Raw genomic sequence first — 20,290 nt, 5'->3', positions numbered from 1 at the left:
TGCAGTGTTCCTCAGTCGCTCCAGGCAGTTCAGCTTCACATCTATCCCCATGCCTTAACCGGAGAGGGGTGGGCTCTATCAGAGAGGCTTTGGACCTCTGGAACTGCTCGGTGAACCACACCTGAGCTTTTTCACCTTGTCTTTTTTGTCAAGGAACCTCCCTCTCCCTTACCTCCGCCAGTTAGGAGCCCACATTTATTTTAAAGCTCATCTCCAATGATCCCTCCCTCACAAACCTTTTGCTGATTTTTACAGCTATCTATAAACCTTTTCTTTGCAGCCTGACCATCCACCATGGAGGGTGCTTTCTCACTTTCTCTTCATCTCTCTCCCTGGAGAGTACATGCACCCTCTGGCAATTTTTTTAAATTAGAAAATCCATATTATAAAAAAACGACATGGATTTCAAAAAATGTTTGCATCAAAATAAACTCATACTTTAATTCCATTTTCCACGAACTTTATGTAGTCCTCTCATATTCTTGAAACAGTGCTTTTTTTTCCCCTTGCTTCCAGACTGCCGCAGGACCCCGGACTTCCACAACTCCTCCAGGGTGAGGCTAAAGGAGGAAGTACTGAGGACCCAAGTCCTGAGAAGTGGATCCGCAGACCCAGACAGAGGCATGGAGCCATTCCTGAGCTGCAGGTAGGCATACAATGTTGGAACTTGTATCAGGGAGTGTGTGAGGCAACCGTGGTTTCCCAGCCCCTGCCACCCACTTGGAGGGTTCTGTACTGTCTGACTGTGCCCCTATCAGCCCTGTTGTTACTCTCAACCTCAAAAAGGAAGACTGAGAGCCAGCAGGTGGCACGGTGGTTAAAGAGCTGGGTTCCCACGAAGTCGACTGTGGTTCCAGTCCAGGATCTGACAGCTTGAAAATCATGCCAAGTGCCCTTCCTCCCACAAAAATAATACTGGGGCATAGTAAGAGAAATGAAAATGGCTATTTCAGTTGCTTAAAATATGTACACACCAGGGGCTTGTAACAGATGGCATGGTGGTTAAGGACTGGACTCCCACATGGCTGACTATGTTTTGAGTCTTAGACCTGGCAGCTTGCTTTATTATCCCTCCCCCCATCTCTCTGGTCAGATTTTAAAATAACAATAAATAGGGACCAGCAGATGGCATAATGGTTACATCACTGGCCTCCTGCATAGTCAACTGCAACTCAAGTCCTGGACCTGGTAGATTAAAACTCACAATGGGTACGTGTGTGAGCGTGCCCAAGATCCTGAGAGGAGAATGGAGAAGGGATTGGAACGTAGCTGTCCCCCTGCCCCAGGGCGGTGGTGTGTGATTTCTCACTTTCTGTTTCTCTGTCTCTGTCTCTTCAGTGATTGAGTACACCCTATAGCAAAAATCTCTCTCTCAAAAAATTATAAAAAACAATCAATTAGGGGACCAACAGTTGGTGTAATGGCTATGTCGCTGGACTCCCATGTGGTCAACTGCAGTTCGAGTCCCGGACCCAGTGGCTTAAACTCACGCCAGGCACATGTGGGCATGCCCAAGATCCCACTCACCAGAAAGACAGAGAGAGACAGAGAGACAGAAAGTGAGAAATCACCCCCCCCCCGAGGGGGGGTGGCCGTGCTGCACTCCCTTCTCCGCCGTTCTCCTCTCGGGATCTTGGGCACGCACACACACGCCCAGCATGAGTTTAAGCCACCAGGTCCAGGATTCGAACCACGGTCGACTACATGGGAGTCCAGCGACATAGTCATTATGCCAACTGCTGGTCCCTACTGAATTTTTAAAAACAAATTCACACACTGAGACTAGACACTAAGAAGGGTGGTTTACATGCTTGGACCAGCAGTTAGCATAATGGCTATGTCACTGGACTCCTATGTAGTCGACTGTGGTTCGAGTCCGGACCTGGTGGCTTAAACTCATGCTGGGCGTGTGTGTGCGTGCCCAAGATCCCGAGAGGAGAATGGAGGAGAAGTGATTGCGGTGTGGCCCTTCCCCCTGGGGGGTGATTTCTCGTTTTCTGTCTCTCTGTCTCTCTCTTTCTGGAGAGCACATGCACCCTATAGCAAAAACCTCTCCAAAAAAATAAAGAAAGAAAGAAGGCTGGTTTCCATGTTAAGGGAGCACAAGAAGAACGAAGATTCCAAGTTCTTTGCCAAGAATTCACATTGGTCCATTTAAAATAACACAGGCAGGGCCAGACAGTGGCACTGTGGTAAGGCAAGAGATGGACAGTCCTAAATCCAGCTGCTCGAAGAGCAACAAGTTATAATCTTTCTGGAAGGTGTCAACCTAGGAAAAAGGCTAAGTTAAAATAATTGCGATCAAAGTGGTTTATTTAAGCCAGGGCTTAGGACAAGTGGCCTGCGCGAACAAACTGATTCCCCAGAGATGATGGCTGAGAGGGCTGGTTTCTACAGCAAGGAGCAGGGCAAGAAGAGGGGATGTTACAGATTTGTCGAGAGTTTACACTGGTCCATTTAAAATAAAGCAGGTGAAAGATTGGCTAAGCTTTATGTACATCGTGAGCTGGAGAACTCTGGGAAGAAGAAAAGTGGTGTTGCATTGTAAATCTATGATCCTTTCTAGCATCACAGTTTACTGTAAACTAAAACATGTCTTTGGGGCAATAACGCCGACAGGTGTGGCGTAGCCAAAGTCTCAGGCTCCTGCTTCACTCAGGCCTTTAATATTTAAATGTACCACACATTCCACAGACTGCTCTGGACTGCTTGTTTCTCAGAAGCAATCTGGAATGTGTGCCTCCACAGGGTGAGGCGGGCAGGCAGTGTGGTGGATAAGGGTGCTTCCCACATGGCCGACCATGGTTTAAGTACCAGACCTGGTGGCTTGCTTTCTCACTTTCCCTTTCTCTCTCTGGTGGTCAAATCAAAAAAATAACAATAACAAATGGAATTAAGTAAATAAATAAATACTTCTTTAAAAAAAAATAGCCTCTAAAACATTCATCTCTTTTGACTCCAATGCAAGAGCTCTAATTCAGACCAGACTGTGACCTTGTGTTTGAGGGAGCTGGATCCTATGTGGCTGGGGACCCGGCAGGTTGAAAAACACCCTGGACACATATGCATGCATACCCAAAATTCTGAAAGGAGGGAGACGTGGAGGAGATTGTAGCATGACCATTCCTCATGGGGGATTTTACCTCCTCCCTCTCTCTCTCTGGCAAGTGTACATGCCCTTTAGCAAATTAAAAACAAACAAACAAAAAAAAGAATTCCAATCTTAAGACTCTGTCCAAGGTAAATAATTTTAAAGCACAGGCAAACGTGAAGAAACACATTCACTGCAATTTTAAAAACGATATTAAAATTAATAGAGTTGGCCTCGATTCCCAGTAACACGAGAAATACCTGAATGATGGTAGTCTCCTGTCATGAAACAGTAATGCTTTTACTAAAAATGATTTTATTTTTGGATTTTTGCTATAGGGTGTGTGTGCTTGCCAGAGAGACAGAGACAGAGAGAGAAACAGAAAGCAAGAAATGACCCCCTAGGATTGTGGCCATGCTGCAATCCCTTCTCCACTCTCCTCTCGGGATTTCAGGCATGCACACACATGCACCTGGTGTGACTTTAAGCCACTGGGTCCAGGACTTGAGCTGCTGTCTACTACATGCGAGTCCAGCTACATAACCATTAGACCATCTGCTGATCCCACTAAAAATGATGCTCTAAAGAATTTTTAATGTCATTAAACTAAAGATAAGAATAGCGAATCACGGGGGACCAGTAGATGGCATAGAAGTTACATTTCTGGACTCCCACCTGGCTGACCATGCTTTGAATCCCGGAACAGGAGGCTAAAAACTCATGCCGGGCACATATATGTGTGTGCTCAAGATCCCAAGAGCAGAATGGAGGAGAAGGGATTGTGGCCATCCCACCGGGGAGTGATTTCTCACTTTCTTTCTCTCTGTCTCTCTGGCAAGTGCATGTGCCCTTTAGCAAAAATCTCTTAGAAAAAAAGAAAAAGAATAGAGAATTACATATATAGTATGATTTCAAAAATTAACATATGTATATTAATACGAAGAGAGAATCCTTTCAACAGAGAAAGAGGAGGCCTTAAAGCAAGAGAGGAGGTCAGATGGTGCACATAGTAAAACAGGATGCTCTGTGAGACTGACTCACATGGAAAGGTACCAGGTTCATGTCCAGAGACCTCCCTGAGTACAATTCAGGGCTGGCTGAGGCTGGGGGTGAATTGTGGCTTTGAGATCCTGCTGAGGATAGTTCGCTCTCTCTTTCTCTCTCAATAAATAAATGAAAACTTTAAAAAATAAGCAAGAGCTAGACTAGGTTGGGGGAAGGAAGAGGCACTGAAGTGAGAAGTTTGGAATGTAAGAAGGGTTCCTGGGCACATGGGTTAGTTTTTGCTGCAAGACAAACAACACAACTCAGCATCAAATGACAAAAACACCTATCCTATCCAGGCTCAGCTGAACTGGCCCCAGCTGCCTCTGCAGTGCTGCAGTCTCAGCAGGCCACCTGAGCCGGCTTAAGACGAGGCTTGCACAAGGCACTTCGGCTGGGCAAGTGCGTACCAGAATCTCTCCTCCTCCTCCCGGGAAGCAGTCTAGTCTGGGCATACCCTTTTCATGGCCACGGCAGAATCGCAAAAGGCCACCTGAGGTCCAGGCTCAGAACTGACACATTCTAACTTCTGTCTCATCCTAACGGCCAGAGCAAGTCAGAAACTGAAGTTCAGTGTTAAGGAATGAGAAAAAGGCCAACCTACAGTGGGAGGGCACCCGGAGTTACATGGCAGGGCCAGGTGGTGGCGTAGCAGTACTGCAATTAGACCCACATGGGAAAAGTCCTGGGTTCATTTCTGGAATGCCTCCTGAACACACCGCTCACAGGTGCCCATGATCCATGCTGGCTGAAGCCGAGGGCGATCAACAGGGGTTCACCCCCCGTTGATGGTTACTCTCTTTCTCCTATATGGAAGAAATAAATAAATAAACTTTTACAAAGAAAAAAGTGGTATGGTGGTTCAAGCAGTTGGATCCCACATGGCCAACTGCACAATTCAAGTTCTGGACCCAGAGACTTGATAAACACACTGAGCATGTGTGCTTGCATGCCCCAAATCCCAAGAAGACAATGGAGGAGAAGGAATGGCAGCATGACCACCCCTTCCAGGCAGAGATTTTTTACTTTCCATCTGTCTCTATCCTATGAATGCATGCACCCTATGGCAAACAAAAACAGAAAAAGAAAAGAATAAGTAAAAGGATGTATGAACCTTCCAACTTTGTACTTTTTCAAGATTGTTTGACTTTTTTTTAGTGATTTTTTTTTTTTTGCTATAGAGTATGCGTGCTTGCCAGAGAGACAGAGAGACAGAAAGTAAGAAATCACCCCCGGGTGGATGGCCACACCACAGTCCCTTCACTCTGTTCAGGACTTTGGGCATGCAGGGACACATACACGCACCTGGTGTGGGTTTCAAGTCACAGGTCTGGGACTCAAACCACAGTTGGCTATGTGGGAGTCCAGCACTTTAACCACTATGCCATCTGCTGGCCCCAATATTTTAATTTTTATCTGTCTAGAATGTATTTTAACATACAGGTCCTAAAGTTTAATTTTTCCAGGTAGGTTTCTCAGATATCTAACCAGTTGTTTGTTAATATTATTAGGCTATACCATCCGTATGTATTATGTATTAGCTGTTCAGTGAGTCCACAATGGCAAGACAAACACACAAGACCCTGCATGGCCTACTGTCCCAAGACCCCACACTATACCCATTTCCCCATGCTACTACAAACTGAACTTTGACTACTTCCCATAGCACTCATTTTGTGAGTGGATACTCACAAAATACTCACCATACATAATTCCTTGTCCTGTATCTGCTTTTCTGATAGACTATACATTCTGTGGTAGTTCTCTAACAGAGTGCCAGAACCAGTCATTGGCTTGCTACATACTCAGTAAGTCTTTCTTTTTTTTTTCAATTTTTTTTTTTTTTGGAGAGGTTTTTGCTGTAGGGTGTGTGCACTTGCCAGACAGACAGAGAGAGAAACAGAGAAATAGAAAGCGAGAAATCACCCCCTAGGGGGGATGGCCATGCCACAATCCCTTCTCCTCCATTCTCCTCTCGGGATCTTGGGCACGCACGTACACGTGCCCGGCGTGAGTTTAAGCCACCGGGTCCGGGACTCGAACCACAGTTGACTACGTGGGAGTCCAGCGACATAGCCATTAGGCTAACTGCTGGTCCCCAGTAAGTCTTTCTTTATGGATGAGTGAATGGGTGAGTGGATGAATGGGTGGATGGATGGATGGATGACTAGGAGGATGGATGGACAGATAGATGGGTAGACAGAATGGATGGATAGGTGGGTGGTTGAGTGGGTAGATGGATAGACAGGTGAATGGATGGACAGGTAGATGGAAGAATGTTCCCTGTACTCTCTCATAGTTCTGCATTTCCCCACATGCTGTTCCCTTTGTCTAGAATACCCTTCTACTTTCCATCCAGTGAACTCCTGTCCATCCTTCAAGATTTAGCTGAGCCGTCCTCTCTTCCAGAAAGCTCTCTCTGGCCACATATACCTGGAATAGGCATTCTGGTTTTGCTCCTGTGGTGCCCAGTGCATCTTCCACAATGACTTTGACAATTTCACTGTGCTGGTCTGTAGGTCTGGGCTGGGCTGACTTGTCTTCAGGTTCTGAGCTCTCTGAGGGCAGCACCGTCTCTGACTCTATGTCCTGTGCTGGCCCTCTGCCTGTTGTGGAGGAGGGGCACAGTACGTTTTCAGCGAGATCAGGAAAAAGGAAAAGTAATGGAGACCATATGTCCCTGGTTTCCAGAGAAAGATAAAGCAAGTGGAAGACTCTTTGGATGTGTTGAACAAGGAGTTCCTCCAGCTCACTGCACAAGCTCTGGAGCTCCAGAAAGAGGACAAACCAGGACGACCGTCCCCAGCTGAAGGTGACACAACTTTGGTAAGCCTAGGAGATGGATGTCTCAGCTTCTGAGGTGCCACAAAACGGGCTCCACAGGGTCACAGCCCCTTCCAGAGAAGTGGGTAAGGACCAGAACAGCCAGTGCTGCTCAGAAGTTCCACCAAGCAAAGTCAAATTCTGCATGTTTGGTTTGGTAAGTAGAAGGTAAGCCAGGAGTACTGAGAGCTGGGCCTGGAGACGGGGAGACCCATCATCAGCTTGGGGGTATAGCGCTCTCAGTAAATTCCTAGCCTGGAAAGATTGCAGAAGGGCATGGAAAGGGACTAGTAGAAATGGCTGATCTAGACAGGTCGAAGCGGTTGTTTTGGTCTCTGTTGTCAGTCAAGACTAAGTGAATGGGCGCTGTTTGGGAAGGAGGTTAGCTGAGATTTGGAGTCTATTTTTGTAACATTTGCAAATTATACTTGTTTCTGTCCGTGTCCTAAAGAGAAATGTTTTCTTTAAAATATAAACTGGTGTGCCAAAACTAACTTAATGACGGAAAAAGTAATTCAGAAGCTAAGAAAAAAAAAGAAAAGAAAAAGAAAAAGAACAAAGAAAAAGAAAAAGGACAAAGAAACAGCTGATGTAGAGCTGGCCCCATGGCTGGTGCTTGAGAGCCACACAGCTGACCGCAGTCTGAATCCCAGCCCCAGTAGCTTGAGAAATGTGTAGGCACACATGCACGCATGTCGGAATCCTGACATGACGGAGAGTACGGAGAGTTAAGGAGGAGGAATTGTAGCATGACCACGCTTTACTGGGGTTGCTGCCTCTCCTCCCTCCCCACTCCGCCCCATCTCTTTCTCTCTGTCTTGCTTTCTCTCTGATAGGCTCATGCACTCTGGCAAAAGAAAAGAAAAAGAAAAAGAAGTCGCTGCTGTAGGGACCAGATGGTGGCAGTGGTAACACAGGCAGGCCCACATGAGAAAGTCCTGGGTTCCCATCCTGGGGCCTCCTTAGACATGCTGAGCACACATGTATGTACCCATGATCCAGGGAGGCTCAGTCTGTGGGTGGACCACAGCAGGGCAATCCCATTGGACGTGTCTCTCTCTGTGTGTGCAGCCTAGGTGGTGCGAGGCAAGATGAGGCCTCTCACCAGCCTTTCCAGAGTGGGCACCTGGACTCAGATACCCTGAGACACCACTGGAACCCTGTTCCCAGTCAGCAAGGTCCCTTCCATGATGACCTTGCCGGGTGGAGCCACGGAAAGGCCCGGGGCAGGCGTTCTTCTCATTCATGTGCAGAGAAGGAAGAGCCAGGACGGCCCCTGAACGCAAGCACTTTCCATTTCTACGGGAATGCAGCACATGCTGGGCCTTGGATAGGGAGGTCTGAAGTATCAGTTCTTCTTGGTCAGCTGACCTCTCTCTTAAGACAGAAATGACAAGAAAGGGCACTTGGGTGTGCAAACAACTGAGGGAAATATATCTGGTGAACAAACAAGGTTGGGCAGGGCGGGGCAGGGCAGGGCCTGGTAATAACCACAAAATGCGCAGATGTGCTTTCTGGTGGGGCTGCAGGAGCCGCGCCTTCCCGGGCACTATGGCGGTCCCTGAACCCCAAGGCAGTTTCTCCCACATGCAGAGGCCAGCTCTATCCTGCTCTCTTCAGCACACGGATGGCACCTGCCCTGAGCTTTACAGACTCCTTCCAAAGAGTTCATGTCAGCTGTGGGATCGGTTCCTCTTTAAGCCCACCCTTCCTCCACCTCAGACGGGCAGCTGTGAAGCCAGCTGCATTGCAAAAGGACCAGGTGCAGGGACCCATACTCGGCTGAACTGAGGAGTCAGAGATAGGTGGTGGCCAGGTGGGGGCACAGCATAGCACAGCTGCACCCACAGGATAGATTCTGAGCTGGTGCCCTGAGGTCCCCTGTGCACACCTGGTGGGGTGTGCCTATGATCAGGGCCACCTGAGGATCACTGTGTGAAGAAGACCCTATTGGAAATGAATTTCTCTCTCCCATAAAAAAATAATAATAAATAACAAACGGTTTTAAAATATAAACACACACGCAGGCGCATGTGCATGCATGCCCCAAGTCTCAAACAGGATGGAAGAATGGAGGAGAAGGGATTGTGGCCTGACCCACCTCATTGAGGGTGATTTCTCCTTCCCTTTTCTCTGTCTCTCTCTCTCTCTCTCTCTGGCAAGCACTCACAGCCCCTGGCAATTAAAAAATTTTTTTTTTAATGAGAAGATAGTGATACAGTGAGGATAAAGGAACAAGAAGACTTCCTTCTTGAGGAAACAGTCTGTATCAATATGCCTGGTATTTAGGAAGGAATAAACAGGATGTACTAAGGAGCTATAAATTGCAGTGAGATGTAATTATTCAATAATTGTTCCAAATTATTAAACAAGATCATTGTGCAACGATATAATTGGTTGTTGTGCACTAAGGTGGCCACATAGACTCAGGGGACACTGTGTCTTCATTACTTGGTCATGAACTCAGTCCCTGGGGGTAGCTCATTGATGTCTTCCCCAGTGCGGGGTGTGTGTGTCGGTGCCTAGAGAGTATCACGGTGACAGACATCATGGCCAGGGTCACATGGTGGGCTCAGGGCAGCCTGAGCTGAGAACCCTAGGGAAACACCTCTCTTTGTTCTTCATCTGGCCTTTTCAGGTGACTCCCAGCATCTTTGCTCACCCAGCAGAGGCGTGTGGCCCATACAGAGAGAACCCAAAAACCAGGGCCCTGAAGAGTGATCAGGATCTGTTGCTGGAGGTGAGAAGGGTCCACTTGGCTCAGAGAATTGAGGACCTGGAGTGGGAGTTGTCCCTGCTCCTCCAGGTGGCTGATGGCCGCTCAAGTATAAGAGAGAGCTGGCCCCACCACCTTGCCAGCCTGAGGGACACTGAGTCACACAGGACGCTGCTGTGGCCACCTGCTAGAGATGCCTCCTCCACCAAGAACACAACTGGGTTGTCCCAGTAGGAAGGAGTGGGTGTTGAGGCCATGACATGCTCCCATGGGGTGACGCCCAGGTTTCATTCAGAGCCTGGACCTTGGCTTGTGAATTCTGACTTGATCCTTTCGGGTGAGGGGAAATAAAGCCACATGGGCTGAAGAAATCAGCATGTGCTCCCCTGCCTCAGTCTTCTCACTCAGGCACTGGCTGCTGCATCCTGGGGTCCAGGCCAAGGCCTCCAAAGTTCTCCCTGGGGCACCAGGCCACAGGGGTGGGAATCCCAGGAGTGCAGCCACAGGATATCCCAAGCCTTCAACCATCACTCCTCTCCTCTGAGTCTCCGAGGACCCAGCCTGGCTCGTGGGGAGCCTGGGCAGCCATGTCTTCTGGCTCCAGCTGCCCTCCTGGACAACACAGGCAGGTAGTGTCTGTGGGCTGAGTTGCACCGAGATGCACCGAGGGTCAACACTAAAGAAAGCTCCTGAGAAAAGTCAGGGCCAGATTCCACTGCAGCTGAAGTTCTCTGTCCCCAGGGTGCTGTGCTTCTTCTGTGCCTCCCTCTGGCAGTTCCCACCTAGAAAGGGCCTTCCTCTTGCCCACGCGGTCCTCACTTCACCTTGAAGATCACCCTAGAGGCCACTGCTCCACTCGGCACTCCTTCCAGCCCCATCCTGACCTCTCCCTCCTACCTCCACTCGTGTCTGAGTCCACCTTAGTCATTTATGCCACATTTCACCTTCCCTCCTAGACTGAGCTCCTCAAAGCAGAATGTGTGTCTCATTCACCTTGGAGTTTCACACTCTCACACAGGCACACACATACAGGCATAGGCACACTCGCAGGCACATGCAGGCATACTCACATACACCGAGACCCACAGCACACCTCTGAGCATACTGCTTTGCAGGTGCTAGGTATTAAGTGACTCATAAATGCTTTGTGAATGTAACTGACCGCAGGAGCACAGCCCCCAATCCAGAGAGCCCATGGTCATGCTAGGACACCACACTGCCACATGAAAACTGCACAGAGGAAGACAGTGTGGGACTGAGCGTCAACCCCATAGACAACCTAGGACAGAAGGACGAACTTGGAGGCAAAGGAGATGAGCTTTGAGGCCAGAGGAATCCTCACGTTGGGGCTGGGACTGGTTGAGCCTTTCGGTGGGGGGGAGCGTGGGAGGAGTGTGGCCTGTGGCTGCTGGGAAGGGGCAGGGAGAAGAGAACATTTCAGGCTAGTTAGGTGGCTGGACAGGGAGCAATGGCGAGAGGATGTGCAAGGTATTGGCCCTAAGGAGTTAGGGAAGGAACTGCAGGAAGAGGAAGCCACAGAGGAAGCAGGGCGTGAAGAGTCCTGAGCACTGCCTGCTGCATCTTGGGTCTTTCCCATGATCCTTAGCACCCAGGAAGGAGCTCTCAGAGACTGTCTCCTGCTTAGGGCAGCCATTGAGTGTACCCACCAAGGAGGGAGGACAGATGGTCACCAAGGACTCTTCTCCTATGAGGTCCTACAGCTTAGAGCTCCAGGCCACTGAGGGAGGGGCAGGCTGAGTGGGCAGGGGGTGAGTGACTGTTCTGCTGGCCAGCTGGCTTCTGTTCCCCTGGCTAACATAACTCTTCAGAAATATTCGTGCTGTTCTCCATGGAGGTGAGTGGTCCCTGTCCCTTTTAATAGCATCAAGTTCCAGACCAGGGCATAAAGAAAGTCACCCCCCACTCCAGGTAAAAGGGAGAGAGAGAGAGAGCATGAGCCCACAGTTGCTGTCTCCAGCTGCCCAGCCCAGCAGATCTATGTGCAAACTGCTCCCCGGAGGCCTCTAGTGTTGATGTTGCTGACCCCAAGGGCCCTAGACACTCCAGCCCACCACCAACACCAAAACACAGCCCGGATATGTGTCCGCCTGCCCTCACTCATTGGTGGACACACAGCTCAGGGTGGACTGAGGTCCAGAAGTGTGCTGTGAGACAGGGGGACCTGGTCCCTGGGGACAAAGCCATGGGTAAGAGGCCTGCCCCATCCTAGCACATCTCTATGGGGTAGGGATGCTCTAGTCCCTCTCATTGACAGTAACAAAAAAATACCTGAAACTGGGTGATTTATAAAAATTGAGTTTTAGTCATCTCACAGTGGGGCCACATCTGGTGAGGATTTTCTGGCAGTAGGGTCCCAAGGCCTTCTGTGCCTCGCTCTGGGGAGGACCTCACATCATGTATGAATGGGAGTGTGCATCTGTGTCCATGTGTGTCTCTCTCACACCCCCTCCTCATAAGCCCACCAGCAGTCAACCACAGGGTCCCAGCCCTGATGACCTCAACCCTAACCTGTTTCCAAAGGTTCCACCTTCAACACCATAGTCTAATTAAGTTTGTAACCTCTTATTCCCATCACAACCAAATCTCAACACATGAATTTGGGGGAGACATGCCACCACAGCAGAGGGTCATGATTGTGGGTCTGCAGGGTCATCCTCGAAGAGTCAATATGCGGGTTCATTCACTAGAGAAGGGGGCGTGTCCACCAGACCTGAGCCCAGGCCACCTCTCAGAGATACTGAGTCAACTATTAGCCTACTCAGACCCTTAGCAACTCAGAGACCACCCTGCACCTCGCAGAAGGCGACCCCACACAGGAGCAGCTGGACAGCCTCTTATGACCACTCAACACTGGGCGCTGACTTGATCCTGGGCCTCAGGGCTCATGGGCCTGGGAGGAACCCAGGAGCCATGGCCTGTGAGATGGGAGAACATATACCAGATGGAAAGACCTCCAGTAGGTCAGAGCAGGAAGGGAGTCATTGAGTCTCAACCTTCACACGCAGAAATTTGCCAGGGTCTTATCCAGATTCAGCTTCTGTCCCAGGGCCTAAGCGTCTGCACCTCTGACAGTGCGGGAACTGCCCACCCACCTGCTGGACTGTGGACCTCACTTTGAGTGCCAGGTCATAGGCCCTGATGAGAGATTTCATTCTAAGGTAAAAAAAAAAAAAAAGCTATTGGAGGGTTTAAGCAGAAGATAATATGACTGGGAAGCACACAGGTTTGGGGGGCCAGAGGTAGGTCATACATTCTGTCTGTTCCTTGGCTGTCAACCAGACACCCAAGTCCAGTGCAAGGTGGGCAGCTGCGTATGAACCTGGAGCTCGGGGAGACATTGGCTCGTCCCCAACATGAGAGGGCCTGCACAGGCCTACACCTTTCTTTCTTTCTTTTTTTTTTTTTAAAGAGGTTTTGGCCTTAGGACACATGTATGCACTAACCAAAGAGAGAGAGACAGTGAGAGGGAAAGTGAGAAATCGCCCCGGGGGGATGACCACGCACTATCCCTTCTCCTCCATTTTCCTCCCAGGATCTTGGGCACACATGCACATGTATTTGGAGTGAGTGTCAAGCCACTGGGTCCAAGACTCAAGCTGCAGTCAGGCATGTGGGAGTCCAGTGATATAACTGCTATGCCATCTGCTAGTCCCGTGCCCACAGTCTCTTAACATGCCCAGCAACCAGAAGGGTGCACAGTGCTCAGCCTGCACAGCTGCCCCAAACAATCCCATCCCCTACGAGTCAGTATGAGGGGTCTGCAAAATAGTCATAGGAAATGCATGTTAAAGGGGGCTGGAGGAGCCAGCAGGTGGCATAGTGGTAGTGGTGCTTGACTCCAACATGGCCGACCATGGTTTGAGTCCTGGACCTAGTGGCTTGAAACTCACACTAGGTAGGCGTGCATGCGTGCCCAAAATTCCAAGAGGAGAAAGGATTGCAACGTGGCCATCCTCCCTGGGGGGCTATTTCTCATTTCTCTCTCTCTGTCTCTCTCTGTGTCTCTAGCAAGTACACATGTCACATAGCAAAAATCTCTCTCTCAAATAAAAGGGGGAGGGCAGCTAGACAGTGATGCAGTAAACTCAGTGCTCTACAAGGCTATCACACTTGATCTTAACCAAAAGGCCAAGAAGCAATGCAAGGCTGATCACAAGAGAAGGTTCCAGGTTCATGCCCAGAGACCTCCCTGAATTCCCCAGCACTCATGTGCCATAATCGAGGACTGACTGAGGCTGGGGGTGGATTGTGGCATCAGGATCTAATGGAGTTCTATCTCTCGTCTCTCTCTGTCTCTCTTGCTTGTGGAGGAAATAAATAAATACACTTTAAGAAGAAAAGAAAAGAAAAGAAAATGTGTATTATGAAAACAGTATGCACTGATTTTGAAAAAAAAAAATACCAAAATAATAAATAAATAAAGGTTTTCTACAAACTTCTTGAAGTCCCCTCAGATGTTCTAAATGCCAAGCCTGGGCTAAGAGTTTCAGACACATGATCTTCTTTCATCATTGCATGGATTCTGTTTCTCAGCTGGCACCACTTCCTGCTCTGCAGATGAGGAAATCAAGAGTGGAGAAACAGTGGCCTACATTCACTTGTCAGGGGCTGGTTCATATTCTGTTTGACAACAAAACCCATATTCTTAGATATCATATGAGGCCAACACCTAACAATGTGTCCACATGAACATTCTGGAATCTATGGTGATTAGTAACAGCAGTTGAGCACCTACCAGCAGAGCCCCAAATAAAGCGAGACCAGGCTACAGATGGCATCTTTGACTGGCCTGGGTCAGCGATTTCCAATTCAGGCTCCTCAGAAGCCCAGACTTGCCTGTACCAGTGTCCAAGGGTTCCACAAAGATTTTAGTTCACTGGGACCAGCAGTTAGCATAATGGCTATGTTGCTGGACTCCCACGTAGTCGACCGCGGTTAGAGTCTCGGACCTGGTGGCTTAAACTCAGGCCGGGTGCATGTGTGTGTGTGCCCAAGATCCCGAGAGGAGAATGGAGGAGAAGGGATTGTGGCGTGACCATCCCCCCTGGGGAGTGATTTCTCACTTTCTGTCTCTCTGTCTCTCTCTGTCTGTCTAGCGAGGTCACATGCCCTATGGCAAAAATCTCTCTCAAAAAAAAAAAAAAGATTTCAGTTCGCTTTCACTTTCTAAGTTTAACTGGAGGCTAGTGGCGCAGCAGTTAAACGTGATGCTCTGCGAGCCCAAGCCACAGAAGGAGGTCTTGGGTTTGCTACCAGAGCCAGGCACACATGTGCCCGTGATCAGCTTTTGGCTGAAGCTCGGGGAAGATCAAGGCGTTGGGGCTCTGTTAGAACTCTCTTCTCTCTCCCTTTCTCCCTCCTTTCCCTCCCAATCCCATCTCTCTCAGAAAAAAAGTAAACTTTTAAAAATTTAAGAAGTGACTCCCCAACTATTTCTAAAACTAGAAGTAAAGAAAATACATTCCAAGATATAATATCTGACATAGAAACACACAGGAGAGACTTTTTCTCCAATAAGTACGCTTGCCAGAGAGGGACAGAGACAGAGCGAGGGAAAGTGAAAAAGCACCCCCCCTCCCCCCAGGGAGGATGGTCACACCACAATCCCTTCTCCTCCAGGCTCCTCTTGGGATTTTAGGCACACTCACACGTGTGCCCAGTGTGTTTTCAAGTTGTTGGGTCCAGGACTTGAACCACGCAGTAGGCCATGTATGTGGTTGGCCATGTGGAATCCAGCACCTTAACCTCTATGCCACCCACTGGTTCCCAGTTGACCTATATGAATCTAAGTTTTTCTCAGCAATATGCCACCAAAAAATATAACTGAGTGGTTGTTGTGTACATGTCAGCAAAGGCCTTCTGCATCCCCCACTTAAAACATTTGGATTTCTCAGAGGGGTCCACTTTTTCCTCTTGACCACCTAATGAAAAGTTACTTTGGTGAGTTTGAACCTATAAAATAATTTATGCTACTGAAAGGTGGCTTTTCCCTATCTCATATACAGTAACTCAGTCTTATCCACAGTTTTGCTTTCTGCAGATTCAGTTACCTACCATATAGCGCAAGAAATTATTTTGAGACAGAGAGAAATCATATTCACATAATTTTTATCACAGCATATTGCAATAAGTGTTCTACTTTATTCTTAGTTATTGTTGTTAATCATGTAATTGCCTCATTTATAAATTAAACTTTACCATACATAGGTATGTGTAGGAAAAGCAGTGTATATATGTGGTTTAGGGGGAGGGGCTCCCTGGGGATCTCCATGTGTATGAAAATGGAAGCCTCCTCACAGGCCTTCATTGGCAGTAAGAGTCCCCTGCTAACCCGAGGGCCATGGAGGGCCCGTGGGTAGAACACAGCAAAATGCAAGGTGTGGGCCCCGCCTGCTGCTCAAGGGAAGCCCTGGGCCTCTGTCTCATTTGTAACCAGAGCCTGTTACACCTCATGTGCGCACTGTCTATGGAGAATACACCTCCGTGTTTCCATGTCTAACTGGGCTCCCCACTCTGGTCCATCCTGTCCACACATACAAAAAGACACAGAGTGGCACTCAGTCGGGCCTTGGGCACTTGCCCTACCCCATCTGGCCCTGCATTCCTTCCTTCCAAGCTGGCAAAAATACTTAGCAGATAGGTGATGCTCCACTTGCTGACCTCAGGGACAATCCAACTGCCATGGGTGACACTCCACATGTTGACCATAGCTGACAATCAAACATCATGTCGTGACCCCGAAGATAGTACACCTCCCATAGGCGATGCTCCACCGTCTTATGCTAACTGCAGGGACTGTCCAGCCTCTGTAGGTGACGCCCACTGTCACACACCGATCCTAGGGATGGGACATTCGAGCACTAAGAATGGGACAAAGTCTCCATGTTGGTGGCATCCAGGGAAGCTCTCGATTTCAAGACCCAGGCATGCCCTTCACCATTCATATCTTAATATGTTCCTCTTCATGACCAAGCATGGATACTAAATATTATGATCGGCATGTGCATAGCTTATGAGCCATCCAGCAGTATGGTGGTTGAGACAGCTAATTCCCATGTGGCCAGTTCTGCAGTTCAAGACCCATACCTGCCCCCCTAAAAACATGCCAGGCACATGTGCCAAGTCTCAAAAGGAGACATAGAGAAGAAGGGATTGCACCTATGGGGGGGTGCTTTCTCACTTTCCCACCCTCTTTCTCTCTCCAGTGAGTGCATGGTTGGGTGAGGGAGCATATCTTGTGTTCTGCTTTTTTTACATTTATTTTCTCTGTAATAACCTTTCCCCATATATAAATAGTAGGAAGTTAATTTTAATTTTGATTTTTTTTTTGGAGAGGTTTTTGCTATAGAACACGTGCGCTCACCCGACAGATAGAGAGAGACAGAGAGCAAGAAATCACCCCCCAGGGGGGATGACCACGCTGCAATCCCTTCTCCTCCATTCTCCTCTCGGGATCTTGGGCACACATGCACACGTGCCCGGTGTGAGTTTTAAGCTACAGGGTCCGGGACTTGAACCATGGTCGACTGCATGGGAGTCCAGCGACATAGCCATTATGCCAACTGCTGGTCCCATCTATTTTTTATTTTTTTGTTAAACGGCATAGTGCACAAGTACACTCATGAGTGAAAGAGAGAGAGAGAAAGCACCCTCAGTGAGGTCTGGTCACACTATATCCTTTGTCCAGTTCTCCATCCCGTCAGGATCCTGGGCACAGACACATGCCTGGCATGTTTTTAAGACACTAGGGCAGGAACTTGAACCCCGGTCATCTAAGTGGGATGCAGCATCTCTGAGCAGTACTTAACCTCTGCACTACAGGGCCAGCCCTTCACTTTGATATTTATTAATATATAGTATATGGTTGTAGTAATAGACTATATTGTTTGGCAATTCCCTTATTCTCTCATATTTGATTTAATTTAGGTTTTTACTTTTGCGAATATTGCTGTGATAATTTTACAAAGTTTTTTTTAATATTATAATGCATTTTTCTGGGATAACATTATTTTTTAAAGTTTATGTATATATTTCTTCTACAAGTGAGAAAGACACAGAAAGAGAGAGAGCCTCCAGTAGGGTCCCCATGCCATAACCCAGCCCTAGCTCTAGCCAGCTCCAGATCTTGAGCATGCATGCACCCAGAATACTCAGTTAGGTCTCTGGACACACACCCGGAACCTTCCCCTGTGGGTCAGTCTTATAGAATGTCACATTTTACCATTGTACCACCATCTGACCCCTGAGGTGGCATTATTATGTTAAAGGATTTTTAATAGATTTTTTATTTTTTTGCTATAGGGCGCATGCGCTTGTCTCTCTGGAGAGACAGAGAGAGATAGAAAGTGAGAAATCACACCCCAGGGGGAATGGCCACACTGCAATCCCTTCTCCTCTAGTCTCCTCTTGGAATATTGGGCATGCATGCACACACGCCAGCATGAGTTTTAAGCTGCTGGGTCCAGGACTTGAACTACAGTCAACTCTGTGGGAGTCCAGTGATGTAACCATTACACCATCTGCTGGTCCCTCGAGTTGCTTTTCAAAATTATTGTGCTATGATATAGCTGGCCACTGAAGCTCAGCTGTGTTCCCTTCTCCAAGGCCAAGCACAGCCAGAATGCCACACAGGACCAGCTGGCTGCTCACCTGTTTACCTCCTCTGCACCGGACGCTTCACGTGAGCTCAGCTTTTCCTGTTTGTCGGTGTGTACCTTCTCAACTTAGCTTGTGGGATGAAAGTAGGAAAATAAAATCAGTAACTTGCTATAACATGCAAGGCAGGACCTCAGACCCATGGAACTGTCCAAGGAAGTCATTGTGTCGTCATTTCAGAGGACGAAAGCCCTGTGGCTTATGGAGCTCTTTAGAACTTGCCACAAGACCGGGAGGCAGCAGCAGCCAGGGCAGAAATCTGTTCACTGAGCCCATTGGGAGCTATCCCAACTCTCCATCCGGAGCACTCCCTGAACATGTGCATGTGCGTGTGTGTGTGTGCCTACGTGCAGGAAGCCGTACCCGTACCTGCAAGGACGAGTTTGAAGGGCGGTGTTCTCTCATATTTGATTTAATTTAGGTTTTTACTTTTGCGAATATTGCTGTGATAATTTTACAAAGTTTTTTTTAATATTATAATGCATTTTTCTGGGATAACATTATTTTTTAAAGTTTATGTATATATTTCTTCTACAAGTGAGAAAGACACAGAAAGAGAGAGAGCCTCCAGTAGGGTCCCCATGCCATAACCCAGCCCTAGCTCTAGCCAGCTCCAGATCTTGAGCATGCATGCACCCAGAATACTCAGTTAGGTCTCTGGACACACACCCGGAACCTTCCCCTGTGGGTCAGTCTTATAGAATGTCACATTTTACCATTGTACCACCATCTGACCCCTGAGGTGGCATTATTATGTTAAAGGATTTTTAATAGATTTTTTATTTTTTTGCTATAGGGCGCATGCGCTTGTCTCTCTGGAGAGACAGAGAGAGATAGAAAGTGAGAAATCACACCCCAGGGGGAATGGCCACACTGCAATCCCTTCTCCTCTAGTCTCCTCTTGGAATATTGGGCATGCATGCACACACGCCAGCATGAGTTTTAAGCTGCTGGGTCCAGGACTTGAACTACAGTCAACTCTGTGGGAGTCCAGTGATGTAACCATTACACCATCTGCTGGTCCCTCGAGTTGCTTTTCAAAATTATTGTGCTATGATATAGCTGGCCACTGAAGCTCAGCTGTGTTCCCTTCTCCAAGGCCAAGCACAGCCAGAATGCCACACAGGACCAGCTGGCTGCTCACCTGTTTACCTCCTCTGCACCGGACGCTTCACGTGAGCTCAGCTTTTCCTGTTTGTCGGTGTGTACCTTCTCAACTTAGCTTGTGGGATGAAAGTAGGAAAATAAAATCAGTAACTTGCTATAACATGCAAGGCAGGACCTCAGACCCATGGAACTGTCCAAGGAAGTCATTGTGTCGTCATTTCAGAGGACGAAAGCCCTGTGGCTTATGGAGCTCTTTAGAACTTGCCACAAGACCGGGAGGCAGCAGCAGCCAGGGCAGAAATCTGTTCACTGAGCCCATTGGGAGCTATCCCAACTCTCCATCCGGAGCACTCCCTGAACATGTGCATGTGCGTGTGTGTGTGTGCCTACGTGCAGGAAGCCGTACCCGTACCTGCAAGGACGAGTTTGAAGTGCGGTGGCTGCCTCTGCTGCTGAGGGTGATGACAAGAGAAGCAGTGATGGTGGCGGGTGGGGCCCCCATGACGGTCGGGGCCCAGGGAGATCCACTCCCACATCAGGACTCCTGCTGGAGCAATGACTTGCAGGACTCTTCATCTTTCACCTTAATAGCAGCAGCTGGTCTGATTTAAATTAGTACCATTCGCGGGGCACTCTGAGAACACGAAGGAGCTGGCATCCCAGCTTCCGTCAGGACAGACCCTAGCAAGAGGAACCACCCACCCCTCGCAGGCCCTCCAGAGGGTTTCTCGCCAGCGTCGGCTCCAAGCCTGCAATTACCTGTCTCCACTGCCAGGTGGAGCATCAAACCACCAGGCGCAAACGGGAAGAGGCAGGGATTCGCCCAACTGACC

At 48.6% G+C, this 20,290-nt stretch overlaps 1 protein-coding gene and 1 pseudogene across 1 annotated transcript in view; one reads left to right on the top strand and one right to left on the bottom strand.

Moving 5' to 3' along the window:
- Positions 1–9,908, top strand: part of LOC102481642 (uncharacterized) — a 15,091-nt gene extending 5,183 nt beyond the window's left edge. Inside the window, exons 4-6 of the mRNA XM_027771131.1 lie at positions 517–646; positions 6,827–6,961; positions 9,597–9,908. Of these exons, the coding sequence (XP_027626932.1) occupies positions 517–646; positions 6,827–6,961; positions 9,597–9,908 (577 nt within the window). The remainder of the gene's footprint in view (positions 1–516; positions 647–6,826; positions 6,962–9,596) is intronic.
- Positions 9,909–10,194: 286 nt separating this feature from the next.
- LOC102481226 (protein BTG3 pseudogene) overlaps positions 10,195–20,290 on the bottom strand; it is a 44,688-nt pseudogene continuing 34,592 nt past the window's right edge.

This window comes from Tupaia chinensis, unplaced genomic scaffold (genome assembly GCF_000334495.1).
Source record: "Tupaia chinensis unplaced genomic scaffold, TupChi_1.0 Scaffold000186_1, whole genome shotgun sequence".
NCBI classification, from domain to species: domain Eukaryota; kingdom Metazoa; phylum Chordata; class Mammalia; order Scandentia; family Tupaiidae; genus Tupaia; species Tupaia belangeri.
This window is presented reverse-complemented; position numbering and strand designations above follow the sequence as displayed.